The sequence below is a fragment of the Passer domesticus genome, chromosome 4 (genome assembly GCF_036417665.1).
Source record: "Passer domesticus isolate bPasDom1 chromosome 4, bPasDom1.hap1, whole genome shotgun sequence".
NCBI classification, from domain to species: Eukaryota; Metazoa; Chordata; class Aves; order Passeriformes; family Passeridae; genus Passer; species Passer domesticus.
The window spans coordinates 56,702,164-56,722,852 of NC_087477.1; the positions used below are offsets into that span (position 1 = coordinate 56,702,164).

General features: G+C 41.1%; 1 protein-coding gene across 4 annotated transcripts in view; it reads right to left on the reverse strand.

The window, feature by feature from the left end:
• CRACD (capping protein inhibiting regulator of actin dynamics) overlaps positions 1–20,689 on the reverse strand; it is a 129,589-nt gene that overhangs the window by 37,003 nt on the left and 71,897 nt on the right. For 2 of the 4 annotated variants that reach the window (XM_064418092.1, XM_064418089.1), the window contains one exon: positions 800–965. Coding sequence is in view for 1 of the 4 variants with exons in the window: in XM_064418090.1 (XP_064274160.1) it covers positions 800–965; positions 18,747–18,771 (191 nt within the window). In the remaining 3 variants the exon portion in view is untranslated. Of the gene's footprint in view, positions 1–799; positions 966–14,896; positions 15,047–18,746; positions 18,819–20,689 lie in introns of those variants that run through there. The other 2 variants (XM_064418090.1, XM_064418091.1) reach the window with 2 other exon arrangements.

Sequence of the window (20,689 nt, forward strand, 5' to 3'; positions counted from 1 at the left end):
TTTTCTTCCAAAAGAGCAGGATTTGATCAGGGGTCAGCTAACCTCTCTGAGATGAGCAGTTGGAAAGTGAAATAGAAGTGTTACTGACTCTAGTAGTTTGTGCATCTGGTCTTGGGGCTTTGTTGCTATTGGGGCAAGGGGTTTTTTGTTGGGTTTTGTTTGCTTGGTTGGGGTTGTTTTCCTGTTCCTAGTTAGAGATTGCTAACTTGTTTCCTCTGTACAGTTTCATACTCTCACCATCCCCACAGAAAATTCTCATGCTGTCCTTCTGTCATCCTCCTTTGTCATTGGAATATGATCTGATTTTCAGGTGTCTCTCTCCTCTCTCTCTCCTCTTCCACTCCACATTCAAATTGGTTCAAAATAAAAGCATTCTGTTTGTTGACCCCAATTACCATGCAAAAATTATTTGGGATAGAGTGAAAAAGGATAGCACCTTACAGGGAAATGCATGCAATAAAGTATCTATAGCAGCCAGTTCAAGTTTCTCTCCTCCCAGTTTGAAAAACAGGGGTGCCATTAATACCTCTGCTCTGTGTTAAATCACAGAGCTGGATTCAAATCCATTTCTGCTTCCCCCCGGGATTTCCGATTTGCGGAGCGGCACACGTGCCCCTCCAGCAGCGAGACTCTGAGGTCCAAAGCAGCAGGTGGAGGAGGGAGAGCTGCACACGCTCCGGAGCGAGCAGTGCACAAACTGCTGCCACTCGGCACAGGGGGAAGGCAGGCTTAGCCCCGCCAGAGCCGGGGAGCCCGCGGGCCGTGTGTGCGGGGCTGGCAGCGGGCGCGGGGCACTCACCTCAGCCCGCCCGGCTCGTCATCCGAGGAGAAGGCGCCGTTGCAGATGTTGCCGAAGGAGTGGCTGGGCTTCAGTTTGGGCTCCTCACACTCTGAGGCGGGCTCTCTCTTCTTCCTCTTGCCGAAGAGCTTCTTGAAGGGCTGGAACTTGCCTGCCTTTTTCTTGTCTGCGGACGACACGAGAGAGCGGCGCGGGGCTGAGGGAGCGCGGGGCGGCCGCGGGGTCAAAGGGCGCGGCCGCCGCCCGGCGCAGCGCGGAGCTCGCCGTGGCCATGCCGGGCCGGCCGCCGCCAGGGCTCCTGCCTCCCAGCATCGGCGGAAGGGATAATTTTGCGAAGCCAGAGAGTAACGCTGCGGTGGTTTTAGGTTTTATACCACAGTTTTGACCATTTTACCAATAGATAAACGCTGCTTTGGTCACCTCCCTTTGGAAGGGGCTGGACCCTCTGCCTTGAATTTAAATTGAATTTAAAACACAAAGAGCTGTGTTTTAGTTATGTGACCTCATAACTAGCTATATACAAGCCAATTTACAAACGAACAAAGAGAAAAGGATAAATTTCTGTTGGTTCATACTGGGTTACTTCAAAAAACATCCAGCTTCATACCAGCAAAGTCAATACATTTCTCTGACTTTTTTTTCCCCCACAAGTAACTGAGGACAGAATTTGGCCAGGCATTTCTTCCTCAAGACACTGAAATTTTCAAAGCTACACTAAAAAAAGCACAACAAAACCACAATACATGCATGAAGACAGGAACAAGAAATAAAAAAGTTAACCAGGAAAAAAAGTAACCTCTTTTCTTCCACCAGTGTCTGGAAAAAATAAAGGCAGCTTCAAACTGCTGTCTCCCCCATCTATTAAAAAGAATTACCATGACTTTCTTGTTAATTGCTGTCAAGAATGGGTTAATTTCTCACGGCTGGGATGAATCAGAGAATACATTAAAACATAATAACTGTTAAAGCACTATATTCCTCTTAGGCTTTACCTTAATTTTGCATTAAATCTACTTAAAACAAGGTAGTTGGATTTTTTCTTTGTTTGGGGTTTTTTTTTTAAACCCCAGAATTCAGCCTCCTATCGTAAACTAATTTGAGAAGCCTCATGTTGTACTGGTAGCAAATATTTTCGTGAGCTAATTACATTCCTGTATGTGCTGTGTGCACACTGCCTCAGTGTGCTCTGCTCTTCCTGTGGGCTGGGGCTCAGCAGAAAGCCCTGGCTGGGTTGCAAAGTACATGCATGTAGGAACTTTTGACCAGGAAACCCGGAGTATCTTCTGCAGTTCAATAGCATTCTTTAGTTCCACCTTGGGTTCTACACTCCACTCTGCTATACCTAAGCAGGGTAAAGCCACATCTGGGTAACACACCTTTGTAGCCACTGGAGGAGTATCTGCAGGGTTTTTAGAGGGAAAAAATGTGCCCAAGCATATTTTGACCTGGCTACTTCCAGTGGTTTCCAAACTAGCATAGTACCAGAGAGCCCGAGTTGAACCCAGCATGGCATCAAACTTACTCACAGTTCATCAATCTGCACCTGCTTATGGATGAAATAAGAAATCCACATTGAAAGTACAAAGTCAAAGACACAAGAGAGAGTGATTCTGCACTTCCTTTACAGATCCACAAGAAGTTCACACAAATGTAGTTCTTCTTCCTGAGCAGTCAGAATACACAGAATCTGTGCAAGTTTGTTAAAACACCAGGGTATCCATGCAGCAGCATAAAAATAAAAAGCTGAATTATGAACATCAAATTCAGCCCCAGCATCAGAACTTTCCAGTCCAGCATCACAGACTCACGATAAGCAGATGAGAAAAACAACAACTGGAACAGCAGTTTTACCAGTGTAGAAGAAAACGGGATATGGAAGATTACCTGTCTCCCAGCCCTGCTTTCCGTAAGCAGAGAAACTCGCATCTCCAGCCAGACCAATTTCTTGCTGCCCAATTCTGACTTTAGCTATATGTAGAATGTATTTATGTGTAATAGAATATATCCATATATTAAACCCCTAAAAGACAGGCAGGCAATCATGCAGAGAAAGAACGAAATTACTGCTCTTGGCCACAGCTGCTCTGACCCTTTATGCACTTCAGAAACTGACTGCAAAACACCAAAAAGGAAATGGTAGAGCATACAGGACAGAAAACATCAGTACCAGACACAAGACTAGGCAGAAGAGCTATTTGTTCAGAGTTCTCACCTCGCTTGTTTCCCCAGCTTTCTTCAAAAGGGAAAGCTGCATTATGTCATTTTTGCTGGTTAATGTAATTTACTGTATAGATCAATGAAACTACAGCACTTTTTAGAAAAGATTCTCACGTCATTCATCACATTGCTCGTGTCCCCTCCTCTTTTTGAGATCTTCATATATAACTGTGAATTGCCTCATTGACTCTAAATCTACAGTACTGATTCACCAACCATGAGTCTAGTGTTGAACAAATGTAACAGGTCAACACAGCTTTCATTTCATCAAAATGGGTGAAAACCAACACACTTATCTGCAGCCAAGATCTGCTTTTCCCCATGTGACTTAACATGTCCCTTAGCTGTTTCCTTGCTGCACACCCATCATCACAGCTGTCACATTACTAAGCATGAATTCTTTAAATCAGGCTTTGTGACTCATTCCAAAGCCGAAGAACACCCTGCCCTGCACAGGCTGCACATGCTGTTCTCCATCCTGCCAGGTTTCTAAGGAGGGAGTGCTTGACTGCTAAGACAAAGTCTGTTTATGTAAATTTTTCACAGATCTTATGGAAGAAGATGTGGGATGACATTGCAGGGTGAAATGCTTCCTGTAACAGTAAAACAAGTACAGAAAGTATTCCAAACATCAGCAGCGCAGCAGACAATACTTTGCACAATAGCCTTTTGAGTATGTAATTCTCAAACACAACTCATTCCTTCTGTCCATCTCTACTGCTGAGAGAAAAAAAGTGGGATAGGAAAGGATGAAAGTTGGGACATTCAAAGGTGTCAACTTGCAGCAAGGACAATTGCCGGGAGAGCCAGGAAACAAGTCAGCTTACATATGCCGTTTGCTTCTCTCCTTAATGACTTTAATGGAATCCTACAGATCCAGCCCCAGGAGACCAGGGGAAATAAGCAATTAAACCTTTTTTCCTGTCTATTTGACAAGTGTGTCTTGTTCAAATCACTGTAAACAGTTAACAGTAAACCAGTTTTGAATCACAGAATAACATAAGGTGTGAAGGCGACAGATAAACAAGGTTGGATACACTAGCTAGGATAACACAGCACATATGGCAGGCGCTCCCTTCTCAGATACCAGAAGAGTAGCAGAGCAGATTAGAATAATCTGTAACCTGTCATATAATTTGTCAGATGCACAAAGACATGCAGTGTGTAACTCAGAGCCAGTTAAAGCAGAGAGAATTGGCATCACGTAGGCAGCACATGGTGCCTCCACTCCCAATGACAGAGGGGAGCAGCTTCTCCTCTAGCAGTCTCTCTTTGTGCTCTCCAAGAAGGATGACAGTGGGTGCAATGACCTTTATTGCCAGGAAATCAAGCACAGCCTTTGGACTCCAGCTGGCAAAGTTGTATCACCATGCCAGCTGAAAATTCCCCATAAAATAGCTTGCAGTTAAACTGCTCAATTCCATTGGGATTCCCAGGCTGTGCCCCCGCTTCAAAAACAGCACAAAATCCTCAACACAAGCACAGGCCAAACAAAGACTTGACTACCATGATTATAGAGGGAAGAGCTTTAAACTATTGGAAAAGGAGTGAGCAATGTATTCCAGACAACAAGCAGGGGTGAGGTTATGCTACTTAATGGGATACAGGAGATGTCAGTGCCCCTGGAAATATCTGAAAAACAGTTTTCAAGCAAAGCAAACTTAACATGAGAAACAGAAAGACTCACATAATCCAAGAAGAGACACCTAAATATTTAACAGGGTGTTGATTCCTTGCAGCTTTTCCTATTTGCTGCAGTGCTAGGGGCACTCACAGCAGTGTGGGTGAGGAAACCTGGGGGACAGGTTCTCTCTGTGCAGAGCTGACCAAGAACATGCACCAGCTAGTGGGTAGAAAGATGATTGTTGAGGGGGGAAAAAAAGATAGAAGAGGGATTTGTAGTGTTTATTTGAATTTTAAGTTATTATGATCAAGATTTTTCAAGCCCCATTTTTGAACTGGGATTTGTAAAGATTTCACAGGGCTTTTTTGCTCATTGTATGAAATGCAGCACCTCTCTAGGACACTTCTCACAGCATGAGATATTGCACAGGAGCTGTCTCCAAAGTTATGCATTTTTTGTTAGTGAATTTAATGGCTATAAAATATGGTGTAATAAACTAGTTTAATGAGAATATGAATTATTTAATTGAATAGATATTTCTATAATTAATTTAGGGAATGGAAATCCATATAGATGTAGCATTAAGAACTGTGTGGCAGAGAGGACAAGTGGGTCCTCTCTATTGGCTGCAGGCACAATACAGCAGCCAAGCTGGGAAAGGAGACTAAAAGGTATTGTTAAGAGGGTAGGTTGACTGACCTTTCCCATTGCATCTCTACAACAGAAAAAGACTGCTATGGTACACATTGCCTATTAAAAAAAAACTATCAGACACACTATTAAAAAAATACCTCAATTTTAAGCTAATGGTTTGCTTATTGATGCTCTTTTTAAAATAACTCAGATGTATCCACTACAATAAGCACTGCCCTGTTGAGCCCTGGGCTGGCCAGGCATCTGCAGAAAGTTCTTTGCTTTTCAGGTCTCCACCAAAAAAGCTGCCTTCTCTCCCCTTGCCCAGTGTGTTCTAATAGCATAGAGCTTCTCTGGACAAACTAGGATTGGCACTTGCTTCCAGCTTTCCCACCCACTCCACATCTCATTTCTGCCAGATGCCAGAGATGCTCGTTTTTGCTGATAAATTTTCAGCACTCCCTGGAGAAGTGTTTCCACTCCTCCAGAAAAGGAGACTAAATTGTTTGGGATCAAGGAGGAAGAAAGCAGGCTTTGCTTTGCCTAACCATGTTCCCATATTTTAAAAATAGGTGTGAGCTTCTGTACCTGTGGTAGCACATCTGATTTCACAGTGAAAATTGATTTCTAGACATTTTCTGCCTTCACAACCTGCCCACAATCCACTGCCTTCTCTTCCATAGATAGCTGGGGTTGACAGATGAACACAGCCCAGATATACAAAGCAGGCACAAACAAAAAAGAACCCAAGGAAACATTTAAAAGAACACACAGGGAATAAAGACTGATGTTAAAAAAAAAAAAAAAAAAAAGCTGATGCTCAGATTCAATAATGTAACTTCCCAGAAATGGGTTCACCTCTGTGAGACATTTAGTGATAGCACATAACAGTCATAAAGCTGACAGTGTGCAATAGTCCCATGCTGACAGAGATAATGTTACCTGACATAACATCAATACCTGAGAAACATTGAATGAAAACAAGATTGAGAAGTATCAAAGGCATCAAATTGGTGTAGCCACAATGGTCTAATGAAACACCTAGGCAAAGCAAAGGAAAAATAGTGGGCCATTACTTGCCTGTTTTTCCAAGAGTATCAGGTGATCTTACAAGAGATACTATTTCTTGCAAACCTTGTCCCAGAGAGGATGGGGTATTCTTGGATTACCTGATATAAACTAGTAATACTACCTAAAGTATCCATAACACAGCAGGAATGAATCTTACTTTCCAGAAACATCTATTTTCCCTTGCCATCTGCAGAAGCAAAAACATTTCCACAAAAAACAGCCCACTTTTTTGGTTTTTCTTCCTCCCAAAAATCATATTTTCCAGAGAAACCGTATGTAGCTGAGACAGTCAGCTGTTAGGAGACACTTATGAATCATCATAATAGAGTCTATTAATGTTCAAGCAGCATATAACATGCTTTATCATCCAGAGCAAGGAAAGAGCTCTTTCGACACTTCTCTTGATACAACAAGGAAATACCTCTTGAAGGGAAAAGGACTTAATCTCCACTGCATGAGGCTTGGCACACTGCTCTTTAAAAGCAACAAAGAAATATGAATGAAGAGGAGGAGTAAATAAAATTTTCAAAATGTTTGGAGACAAAGATTTCTTCTTTAGAAGAACTAGAGCTATATAAATATCCACTTCATCAGTCTCATTTACTGTGGCAAAAGTCTCCTTTCATTTCTGAGCTCCTGTTCTCCTCTTTTCCCCACTTTTTAACCAAAGTCTTCACAGCCAGTCTTTGTAATTCTGCGCCTTCTATTTTCATCAATTATCACAATGATTAGTCCTAGTCGTCAGAAAGCCTCATTCATCCAACTGTGATTTAACACTGACATTCTGCCTTCTTAATCCATCCCACTGCCATCCTTGGGTAGCACCTTTGGAACAGAGAAGACACTGCCCTCCAAAAAACAACCAGACTTGGAGCATATAGCTCACTTTGGGAATGTGTGAAGTAGGCTGGGGATAGCAGAGACTCCCATCAGGGAACACAGTATGAGAAAATTACTATAAACTTCAGGAGCAAACCCTACCGTGGCCCAGGAATTCCCTTCTTCCAAGGGAAAGCTCCAGTTACAGGCTACACAGTGAGTAGCCAGAGGGTGTAAAAAAAGTTGGAATTCACATCTGAGGACAGTAAGAATGGGTAGTGGAGCTCATAGCCATGAGGACATTTGAGAAAGGGTTAAGTAAATGCAATAGATGCTCCCAAGACACTGGGCTGCATTGCAGAACATAGCTGATAAGATAAAACCTGCTTATTATAGCTCTGGGCACAGTGGTGCACTTGAGACTCTTAGAAAGGAAGAGACCGCAATAGCTTCTGATTCACCACCAAAATGTTACATAACAGAAGGGAGAAAGCTTTGTTTTACCAGTGCAAGGCTTACTAACTCAAGCTATTAATTATGGGACATCTTTTTTGGTGTGCTGGGTTTTATCTAAGGTTTCCAGAGCTGATTTAAGCACTTGATGTCAATGCAATAAAGAAATGTTGGAGCATAATTTTTTTCTCAGAGAAAAAAAGAAGGTAAAACATGGAATTCCCTCAGCAGGTTAATTTCTTATGTGGGAAAACTCCTGACTGAAAGAAGTCCTGGCCATGCTGCAAGTGAGAAGATAAACCTCCCTAAGGCAAAGCTACCTCCCTGAGGCCCCATGTCAGAGCAGTCCAAAGTCCAAGGAGTACCACGTGCACTGCACAAACAGCTCCCACTGCCCCTCCCCAGCTGCCAGAAGTCATTTATACCTCCTCAAGGCTGGCACAGGCTGACAGACCAGGATCCTACACTCAAATCACAATTTACAAGATCATTCTTGCAAGGGATTGTGTTACAGGAACAGTTTTTTATGCCTCTCCAGGTCTAAATAAATCCTGTATTGCACTGGTCAACATTTTTACATCCACACCACCTCCAGTTTTCCACTGGTAAGAAGAGGAGCATTTCACCATCACAGAAACTACCACAGAAAATGTTATTTTCATGAAATTTTCATAAAGAGAGCATAGACCAAACCTCTTCAGTGGTAAGACAGAAATGCTATCAGCATGCTGCTGAGTTCTGTCAATAAGAAAAAGCAGAGAAGTATTCTGACCTCAAAGGAAAGTCAGAGTGCTATGCCAGAAAGTCTGGATGGCTGGAGGAGGACTGGGGTAACTGGGATAGAAATGAGCCAAAGTATTATGTACAAACTCATTCCTTTAGGGCCTATTGCTGAGATGTCCCAGATCAGCTAGAAATGGGTGAGAAGACAGATGTGACCACTGCAGCTGATCACAGGATAATTGTAAGCCAGCACTGTGGTGCTGCTGTAAAAGTTGAATGTCCTCCTTTGGAAAGGGTTCCAGGAGTGGCAGGGATTACTGCCCAAGCAGGGGGCTGGAGAGCCCACTGACTAATAAATCACTAGGGGCTAATAAATCAAGGTTGTAAGAAAGCAGGTGCATCCAATATATTTTAGATTGGGATTTGGATTTTTTCCTTTTTTTTAAAACAAATACATTACTGAGTCATTATAGCACAAAACAAATTGTCTTGTAAATGTCACATAAAGACAATATTATTGCATGCAAGTTTCATGTCATGGTGCAAAACCAGATGCTTTATTTCTGCTTTTAATGCCTAACACAAAATAAGACCAGTGCAGACATATATACTCACAGTGATTTTTTTCACTTTTGCACAGTTTTAGTGTAATATATTTTACACAGAAAAACATATATTAATTTTAAATTTGCAATTGAGATTAACTGCTAGAATATTTTAAATAAGTCAGATTAAATAGAGAGACTAAAATTTTCATTTCATGAATTTACTTACTCCTCAGTCATAAGAGATGTTAGTGGGTTTTCTTGAAACCATCAACATACCTTTTGAGTTAGGGCAGGTCAAGGATGAAGTAAAAATACATTTTAAAAAGTTCCAACTTAGTTCTACATGTAGTTCTAAATGAAGGGGAGGGAGACTACTTTATGCCTGTGTGTTTTCTTTCAAAGTTCTGAGAATTACAAAGTTATATGGAAAACACAGGAGTAAAAGGGCTCTTATTCTAAGCAAATTATTAACTACTTCAGCAGACAAATTAATTTAATAAGTTCTTAATTAAATTTTATAACGGTAGAGCTGAACAGAAGGAATAAATCCACATCCCCTCCCCAGATTTAAAGAACTAAAATTTCAGGATCATCTCTAATTTTTGCAATGCATCACAAGACCCCCTTATTTGAGCAACCTGAAAGCCAAGCTAAATCTGTCCTCAGGCTGACTGTGTCTAAAAAAAACTAAAACAACTTGTGCTGATCTCTGATTTCACAGAATTAAATCATGTTGTTGTGGTTTGCAGCTGCAGAGCAAAATAAAGAAAACAAACAATACTTTAAGAAAAGAGCTGTATAAACCATAGCAATCACAAATTCTCCAGCAAGCTTTGGTAAAAAGCAAAGGCCAAAATCAATGTTTGCACAGTGAAAACCAGAGTGAAGAGAAGCATGGAGCTGGGAACAGTTCTGTTTTGTGGAGTGCTTGAGGTTTTTTTAACTTCTGAAGGAAGCCAAACCTCAACTTCGTTATAATGCTGGGCAATATAGACAGAAGGAAACGTGGCACTCATTCCCCAGACTGGCATATCCCCAAAATATTACAGGAAATAACTTCAATCAGCAGCACAGGGGCTGAAGAACTTGCTCTGTGCTCCACACCACGTTCTGGAAGCACTGTGCTCTCACCTGGAGCCATCTCTGCCCCTGGAGCTGTGCAAAGCTGTGGCAGAAGGACACCTTTAGCTCCTCACTGCTGCCCCTGTGCCTTCCTGCTGCACCCTTCCCTTTCCCAACCACCCTGCCCGGCTCACTTGCTCCTTCTGACAATCAAATCCTCTGATATCGACACATATTGTGGCCAGATTAAGATTTGGGGCATCTGTCTTGAGTCTGGGAAATCACCTATTTAGCAAACGTCTGGATTTTCATTGTCTGAGCAGCTTTCACTGCATACACAGGTCCAAATTATCATCCTCCTCAAGGAAGAGCAGAAGAACACTGAGACATTCTCCATGTTGTTCTGGGCATGTCAGCAGGAGAGGATAGCCAGCTTCTTGAGTGTAGCCTGCAGCTCCTCCTGTCCCTCTCTCGTCCCCAGCATCACAGCCTCACCTTGGCACGGCCCAGAGAACACCCCCGTGCTGCACTGCCACCTCGCCTGCTGGCACTCCCTTATTCCAGTCTGCACTGGGCACCCTTTTGAGCACCAGGGTAAGATGGCCATTTCTAGTTTTTTTAGAAATTTCTGTTTTTTGTAACATAGACCACTATCAGCTGAAGGATATAATTAGTGTTTTAATATTGACTGCAATGCTATCAAAAAAGCTCTACCTGAGCAAACACTTAACCAACACTGTTACCAGCTATCTCAGAAACAAGATTTTGAGCATGGAGATAAAACTGATCATCAGAATTAATCACTAATTATACTAGCATTGCACACACCTAACCTAGCTGCTCCTGATCCATCACCTGCTCCCATACAGTGAGCAGGGACAGGCTGAGGCACAAAGGCAAATCTCAAACAACTTTTACACAGAAAGAGCAAATTAAAGACAGGACCAGGAACATCTACCTGCTTTTCCACATCCACACTGGAGCCCTCACCCTGGGTTTTCTTCACCACCCAGGCCAAGAACAGACAAAAGATGCAAGTAAAACATTTTTGTCATAGAAAGAGGACTGAAAATCTTCAGGTTGAAGTTCTGGCAACTTTCTCAAACACTAGGTCTGCTTTAGAAAAGGAGCTTCTAATTGACTCAATTCCTCATCTTGTCATCAATGTATCAAAATATACAGAATAATAAGATTCAGGGGATTGGTTTGCCTTTGCTTTCAAGAATTAAAACTAGAGGAGTGAGACATCACTTGAAGCACTTACTGACTGGAAAACAGAGAAATCCGATGAAATTTTACCTTTTAGATCTACCTATAAATATCTATATATAAATAGCTATCTTGAATAGCTTTCTTCTGATATTTGCAAAACTTAGAATACTCACTTCATAGAACACTCAGATGTACTTTGCCATCACAGTTATTTGGCTAACACTGAGTATAATAACATATAACACTAGTAAGTAGAAGCAGTGTTATTTGAAATGTTTCAAATGTTAACCAAGTAAGATTTCTACTCCAAGTAGAAATATTAAGAAATGTTTCTTTATAAATTCTGTAACATCAAAATAGAAAAAAAATCCATCATACTACTGTGATGCTAAATGAAATCTCCCTCACTGTCCTATTTTATGAGGCTAGAATTTACTCATGAAGAAGCAAAATTAAAAAGGAGAAGAGAAGCAGCCATAAAGAGATGATATTCAAACATTTATAAACCCAAACACTTAAAAAACCACATAAAATTATTCAAATCCAAAATGGCCTTTGCACAAAAGTACAACTCTCTCTATTCCTAACTAAGACAACCAGATATTTCCTTTCAAAACATCTTGCCTTTAGGTAATGAGAGCAAAGGGAAGAAACTATTTCCCATTTTCATGCCGCTTTGGTTCCAGGCGAGGATTTGCCAGACCATGATGTGACTGATCACACTAATCACACATTGTCTCACTGTGCTGAGAATACAAAGCATTGTTCTCATTATACTGCTGAAATACATCAAATTTAGCCACACAAGGTGAGCATGATTAAACTTCACTGAGAAAGGAGACAGCCTTTTCTCTGAAACATCACTTACCCACATTGGAATTTATTTACCATTTACTACATGCCAGAACAAAGAACAGAGGGGACTCAGGTGGCCAGGCAAATCACAAGGTCCCATGTGCTAGTGAGGATGCTTAAACAGAACTATAGCCAAGGGAATTTAATGCATTGTAGATTGCAGGATATGACATCAAGATGGGCTTTCAAGTGAAAACTATTCAAGTATGCAGTTTGCAAACCTTGGAAAGACACTGAGTGCAGGCTGTGTCTGCCATTCTCTGAGGGGCTGCAGCAGCTGTGACAGCCCCAGGGACCAGCCAGTGCTGTGTCTCGTGATGCAACATCACTCCAGAAAATGTTACCTGTACAGAGTGTCTTTTGGCAGACCAGACACCTTCCAGCTGCTCCAGTCCAGTGGCAAGACCAAGGAACAGAAATTCTGTCCTGGATCTGACTGGTGCCAGGGTCTGTCTATCTAGCGTGGATGGAAGCTGGGGTCCATGTCAGCAGCTCTAAATACTTGTTTCCTAGCTGCTGAAGCAAATTTTGGATCCCTGCGAGCAGCTTGGTACAGGGTGCCCTGACTGTCCAGTTAAGGGAAGTCCACAATGAGAGTCAGAGGAAGCCCATGTTGACCAAACCGCATTTATCTCCCCTCCTTAACTGCTGCTCTGACATCACACACTTCTTTACACTCTGCATAAACTCCCTTCCACCTGATACCCCTGCTCTACTCATAAAACTCAAGGTCAAAGAGCACTCACTGTAAAAAATATCAGAGAGCAAATTTGGGAAAAGGCTGGGATCAGAAGAGAGAGGTGAACACATACTGAGTTTTAACCCTTTTTACTTGCTTTGTATCCACTCTTAACTTACTGGACTACAAGCACTCAGTAGCTGAGTCAGTTTTTCCATCTCTGTAAAGCATCACCTAGAGTTACAGTAACACATGCAAGTTTGAAAATAATTCTAATGGTACAAATATAATAAACAAGATGAAATATTTTAAATGCAATCAGTTTCTATTATGTGACCAAATATCCTCCAGAGATGCCCACATCTCTCTCTGTGACATATTTTGACACTGAGATAATGCAAAGCATCTCAAAGTAAATCCAAGTTCTACTTTTTGAAACCTTGCTCACATGAAGGTCTTTGAAAGATTTGTCAAATATGAGTATGGAAATGACCATAGCTGTTGTTTTTTTCCTGTGGGCTTAGAAAAGAGGAAAAGTAACACATCTAAAAGTCCTGGGTGAAGAGAACATTCGTTCCAGTGCTCTCTGTTGGCCCTCTGTTAGATCCCCTCCTTATGCCAAGTTTCTACTGCATTTTCTGAAAAATCCTGATGCTCTAAATGACTATGCTAATCTTCATCATCCTTTTGAAGAGCAGACTAAAGCCCAAAAGCCATATGTGCAGTAACACCCACCCAGGACAGTCAGAGGAAAGAACCATTTAATTTAGATATATGAAGTGACAGAGCTGTCAACAATAGGAGGGTAACTTTCCACAGAGTACAAATTAAGCTTAGGCTTCTCCCACCCTTTTTTTGACTTTTTCAGATTAAGTCCTACATATTATACAGAAGAAAGAAAAATGCCAGTTGCAGAGCAGGAATGCATTGTAGTGCCAATGCAGAATATTATCTCCTCCAGGATTTTCCACCAGAGGATATGTCTCAATTGCAAGAAGAAGCACATTCCCTCCTTTTCGTTTTCCTGTTCTTACATTGTAGATTGTTTGAAGACAAACCCTAAAATTAACAAACACACCACATCAGAAAAAATAGTTAGTTTGGCTTGATTTATCAGGTATGTCTCTATCTGATGGTAGAGGGATGACATATATTTCACAGGATATGGATTGTTCATACTGTGTTTGCAGAAAACATTACTCTGAACAAATGCAATTTGTTCTGCTTTGGTCACAGTTAATACTACACATATCTGCTCTCTGGCTGATGAACTTGCACAAACAATTTTAGTGTTTCAGACTGTAAACTGAAAATTAGCTAATGACAACTGATCTGCTGCATCACTTGAGAAATCACTGGTTTATTGATGTTCAAATAAATGCTGAATTAAAATTAGTGCAGAAACTTACATGTACATAAAATTTATCATGTACTTGCATACAGTAGATCACTGATGTATTTGGAAAAAAAAACCTTCTGGAAGAATGCATACCTGGCATTATATACATATTTATATGTATTCATTAAAAGGAGGGCAGCTGCTACTTACTTTTAATGCACCACTTCAGAAATCACAGTCAGACATGTGACTAAAAAATGTTAAAATATCTGTACTTGAGCTTGGTAAACAGATTCCTGTAAGGACATCACTCACATTGTATTCTAAATCTTCACTAATGGTAAGGCAATCCAGATAGTATCTGGATAGCCACTTAATCAAACAGGAGAAAATAAGACAGCAGTGAGATTTTGCAGAATCACAGAATCATTTAGGTGGGACAGGACCTTTGAGATCATCAAGTCTAGCCTATGGCTTAACACCACCTTGTCAACTAGACCATGGCACTAAGTGCCACATTCAGTCTTTTCCTTGACACCTCCATGGATGGTGACTCCACCACCTCCCTGAACAGCCCGTTCTAATCCCAAATCAACCCTTCTGTGAAGAACTTCTTCCTAATGTCCAGGATAAACCTCCCCTGGTGCAGCTTAAGACTGTCCTCTTGTCCTGTCCCTTGACTGGGAGAAGAGACCCACCTCCACTACTTTGCAATAAACACCTACTTGAATGGCTTTTAAAAATACTGTAATATATTTATGAAGTTCTTCTAAAAGCAGAGGGAAATGTTTTCACCAGTTTTATTTAAATAAAATATTCAGAACAAAGTGCAAGGGGATAGAAGGTGAAATGGGTTATCTACCTGTATCTGCTCCTCCTCAAGGTGCCTTGGGGATCTGTACATCCATGCAACTGGTAGCCAGCTGCAGGCCTGCCAGCTGGCCAGTGTTTCAGCCTGGCAGCACTTAAGGCAGTCCACTAGCTGCATGGACACCACATGCACTGCACATCACTGTAAAGGAAGCCAAAAGCCCCTTAATCAAAGGATTTGAAATTAGTTGGGACCAAGAAAGAGGGAAGAAAGCATGGCTGTTAAAATGTGTGTAAGGTCCCCGGAAGTATCAGAAGATACAGCATTCTGTGTGGCTTCCTTGCGATAGCAAATGTTTACTTAAACTGTCTCCCACAAAACTTCCCATAGAAAAGTCCTCAGAGTCCCCAAGAAACAAACTCTCTGAAGGCATCACCCTTTGCAGCCATGGTGGAAACACAGTGCTTACAGCACAGCAGGGTCCCGAGCAGCAGCAGCAGCAGCTCTGAAGCCCTCTGTCCTGGGGAACACACACAGTAGTGTTCCCCAGGCACCACCAGCAGTACTTGGGCTCTACCAGAACCAACCCAAACTGAAGGGAGAAGGGGGTTTACTTTGCTTTGTTTCTTTTACTGAAAACAGTTTTTGTTCCAAGATCCACAGCCCCTCAAGGTGCTCATGGGCAAGGGCACAGCCCCCAAGGCAGCCTAGCCAAACCAGGACTTTCCTCTGCTGGAGTGGGCTCCATGCCATAGCTTGTAAGTGCTGGGGACCTGACCTCACTGAGAACAGCCGTGTGTTCCTGCCCTGCCCTGCCACCAGACTGGTAAGGTTTGTCTGTACCTGTTCTGCAGGATACCCCAAGCACCCTCTGCAGTGTCAGCCTCTTATTATCCTCAGCACCCGAGTCATCAGCTGGGGCAAGGGTAGCCAGAGAGCAGCTGGTCATCCCTGCTTTGGGCTATGTTGTGAAATGGGACAGGCACTCTGCTCCACAGGATAAAGAGGACGCCTCATTTAGGGAAACAGCATTCCAGAATAAGAATTAAATGTAGTCTGTAATGGGAGAAGAACATGAAGAGATTGCATCTTTGAAGTAAGATGACAAGATTTTAATCTCACTATCTAGTAAGAAACCAGTAAACAACAGGACAAAAGTCAACTGGGTTAAGATATCTAATTAGTTCATGAGGCATTTTACTGGAAGTATAATTTTACAAGTATAGCAAAGCAAGAGGTACTAATTAGTTGAAACTCATTAAGTGTAAGTTGTTTAGTAATTTAGGAAAAATGAATGCAGACGTGGCAAGTTTGCTACAGACAAGAATTCCACATAGCTGAGTGTCACATTTCCAACAGCAGCCAGTCTGCTCAAGCAGCAGAGGAGTAATTTGCAATTCAGCCCTGACCCATGGGGACAGGCAGGCAGACAATCCATCCCAGCTTTTCTGAAAGAAATATTAAAGGACAAAAATAATGGATGCCTTCATTACAAATGACCGGGTGAGACAATTAGTGTCTGTCTCCACCCACTAGCTATTAAAACTTCATGTTCCATCTATAGCAAGCATTATTATCCTAAGTAGAGAGATTTTGAATAAATAAATCAGCTGTGTTCACATTCTCATCTTCTAGATTTCTCCTAATACTTATGCAGGAGTAAGGTTAGTCATACTTACCTCTTTATAAGATGTATCCTTCTTAGGGAAACAGAAACAAACAAACATCCCAGGTAAGATATTACCAACAAGATTTTAATTGCATAATATTTTCAAAACTTGCTCTTTACCCAGGGTAAGTTTGTTGAGCAGAAGGGAGTTCGGAAACCATTGCACATACTAGGATAGAAAAGAGACTTAAAGACAAAATAAAGCCCTAGCAGGGAAGCAGGTTCTGTGAACAAGACTACCAAAGCATGCAGAAATGTCATCACTCACTTCAGCTGGAATGCTGGCAAACTGTAGATATTCTCTACCTTTCTGCTTTTAATCCCATCCATGAAACACAAGTACCCTCAGAGAAAACATATGTAATTTAGCTAATCCTTTTCCAATTACACAAGGCAGTGGTTACAGGCAAAGGTTTCCTAGAACAGCAGCTTTCAGAGAAGTGTCTCAATGACATTGAATGAGTCTCATCCCCTGCAGCTGTCTGCCAGCGTTTTTTAAGCCTCTGTGGTGGTACTCTACAGAGATCCACCACAAACCCAGTATAAGGCAAGACAGCAATGCACCATTTTATTTGGTGGTAACTGTAGAGCAAATAATTCCCTATAAAAGCAGGCACCAAACTCTGGGAAAGTCTGGGCCTGAAATTTGCAGCTCAGTTATGACAGCTCAGTTATGGCTTAACTAATAATAGCTAACACAAGTGTAAAAGCCACATGAGAAACAGAGCTTCCTTCCCACAGTCCACTGGTGAAGCTGCCTTCAAAAAGAAAACTAAAAAAGTCTGAAAACTTCACAAAAGTAAATTCTTTTCTTTGCACTGAATGGACACACTGTACTCCCACTCCTTTACAAAGGAAGTTAAGAGCTTCTTTGTGTCAAGCCTACTCTCTTTTTCTCAACAAAATAGAAATGAAAGAGCCATGTGAATTATTAACAGATGACAACAGAGAGCTAGCCAGGTATTTCAAACACTTGTGTCTCTTCTTCCTACATGAATTCCTCAACAGTACATGCAAAGTAAGTCTTCGTACCACTTCCATCATTTAAATCTGTAATTGAAGCTGATTAAATTAATTGTTGAGAAGTAAAGGCTTTTTTACATTCCTTTCTTTCTCCTTTCTTTCCCTGGGAGAGCATCCAACCTGACTGTCAGTGACAGGGGCGCTCCATGCCTTGCTCTGAAGGGCACTTGGTGATCAAGTGAGAGTCTTTTCCCCCTTAATGCCTTTTCAGTACCACAAGCTCATGCAGAACACCATGCAGTCCAGAGGAAACACAGACACCATTTACTTCTGAACTGGAATAGATACATAATGGGGAAATCTGAAAAGAGACTAAAGCTTTAGTCATATTACAGTGTTAACCATCATGTCACAGTAAAAGCAAGTCTTGTTTATTATAAACACTTTGGATGGCCCCTAGTCCCCAAACTCCCCCCTCCCCAACCCCCCCCAAACAAACAGGTGAACAGGACACCACTACATGAATCCAATGCCATTGCTTGACAGCATGCTTGCTATTTACACAGAAGTACAAACTTTACACTGCTTCAGTCCATTCACATTTAACTCAAATAAATTCTGAATTTGTTGAAGAATCCCTGCAAATCCAATGCAAAAAATAAAAATGGAATTATGTCAAGTCAGTATCAGAGCAACTGAAAGATATTTGAGAACTGACATAGGAAAACCCATCAAAATTAAAACTACAGTAGTAATAACAATTTAAATAACAAACTTTAAAATACAATTAAAATAACAAACTTTCTGACAACTTTGAAAAATAATAACAGATGACCATAAAAAAGCATGTATTTTTCTATTTGCTTAAAAATTTAAATCCATAAATTCTAAACTTTCTTCAGTTAAAAGAACCATTTCAAAAGGCGTGGTAAAGCACAGCATTTGACATGACATAAATGGAGGAGTAAAGTTTCCCACAGTGGAGCAGAAACCCCCAGGTCATGCCTCAGGGCAAAAACATTAACCAGAATAACCTCTCTGGTTTGAATTTGACTGTGCTTCACACGTACAGTATTTATTCTACCTGCCATAAAAAATGGACAAAAGCAGCACATACATTAGCAGCAGCTCCTACTCAAAAACAAGAAGCACAGCACATTCCCCCCTCAGCCAGCTCCCTGCTGGAAGTGTTCCAGACTAAGCCACAGAAACTTAACAGTGAGCTTTTGAATGACAGGACATCATGTGCTCCAGCAGTCAAGTACTTACAAGGTTTCTTAAACAAATTGATCATGCCTACAATTTCAGACGAAGTCAGAGAAACTTCAGACTTGATCTTCTCTGAGGAAGAAACAGAAGCCATGAAATCACCAAAGAGAAGGACTTGTTTGGCTATTTTTGTTGTGATTTTAAAGAGAACTCTGAAGGACATATTGTAATGTGATAGGAAGCTTGTAGGAACAGCCTTACAAATTAAGCTGGGCATGTATTTCAGCACTCTGTTCTTATTTAGCACTTTCCCTGTGGAAAATGCTAAGGGAGATTTCAACCAGCAACAGCTAAGATTATTTCAGATTGAGAGATAAGACTTCCCAGCTGATCTTTCATTTGGTACATTAGTTTATACAGCTGGTTTCTGCTCAGTCTTCCCCACCCACAAAGCCAAAAATAGCATTACCTTCCCACAAGGGCAATATGGTAAACTGGGACTACTAGACAACCCTTTATAGGTGCTATGAATAACAGTAGTGTTTTCTTAAAAAGTAAGAAAACTCCTGATATTATATTATCCGTGTTTTCATCTAGACAAGAATAATTTAATGTCAGTAACTACCATGACATCTGGAGGCAATTTATGCTACACACCAGTATTTCCTGAAGCATCTTATAGTGCCATGAAAGGGAGACAAGCACAAGTCTATATTATTTCTCATGAAAGAAGAAACAATGATGCAAATTCCTCTTAGAAAGCAATAAAGTTTTGAATAAACCCTAAAAGAGCTTCATTATGCAGTTCTCAGTCTACACTGGCTGAGCCAAATCCTACTTCTCTGTGCACAGGGTAGAACTTCCCATGGCTCCAGTAGCTCCTTTCACAAAGGTGGCAGTCTTCCACAAACAGACCTTAGCAACCAGGGCTCATGGGAAAAGATACCCAGTGAAGCTGTGCTCCCAGTTTGGCAGAGAAATGGGAGATCTGATTTTCAAATCTCCTGGGAACCAGGTAGCTTATCATGCAGTAAAATCCTCTACAGGAAATTAATATTTTAGTGATGCCTTTTTGAATCTTGCTTGGCATTTGTTCAAAATCATGTCTTACAAGTTTTACTCAAAGACCAGGAACAAGTTGCTAAGCTTAGGCCTTCATATCCTAAAAGTGTTTAGATGAAAAATTTTCTCATAAAATTTAAGATCTAAACAAAATTGTGCTTTCTCAATGTGAAACCAAAGTTTCTGGTTGTCATCTAGTTTCAACAGAGGTCCTTGGCATATTCATATCAATTGCAGAGACCCCTGAAGTAAGATAAAGCCTTCAACATAGAGGAATTTTAATTAATCTATTGTACATAGTGCATTTAATAGTATCTCATTTTTCAAATCTCCCTCTGTGTCAATTCAAAACAGTGTATGTGGAGAAACATTTAAGAATCCCAGACTGCTTAGCCGTCCGTTTTTTTTAAGCACTGCAAATACTGACACACAGAGTAATCCCCCTGAACACAAACAAATGGGATTGAACTGGAAATGAGAGAAGATAAAATAAAGAGCTTGAGAGTAGTATCCCCCTGTTGCTTTCTCCTCTGAGGTATGTCATACAGATTTGTTTTGGCAGATATGCCAAGATTTATGTGTAATAATGACTTCAGCAACTTCTTTCTTTAGGGACACATTTTATTTCACTAATGATACATTCTCAGGAACCAAGAGAATGACTTTCACCCAATTTAATTTTTAATTACAAAAAGCTTAAAAAAAAAGGAGACTGGAAAGATGAAATTACTTTTTGACCCATCTATAAGGGCTACTTTCTTCACTCCAACACCTGACAGACCAAGATTCTCTTCAGCAAATAAATCACTCCACCCAGCCTTCCTCCTGCAGCACAACACTGGATTTATTCTCCCTCCAAGCAGCCAGCAAGCCAGGGTTAATTAAGTCCATGACAGCTTACAATAGGGCTCAGGACCATCAGAAAGGCTACACAGGTACCT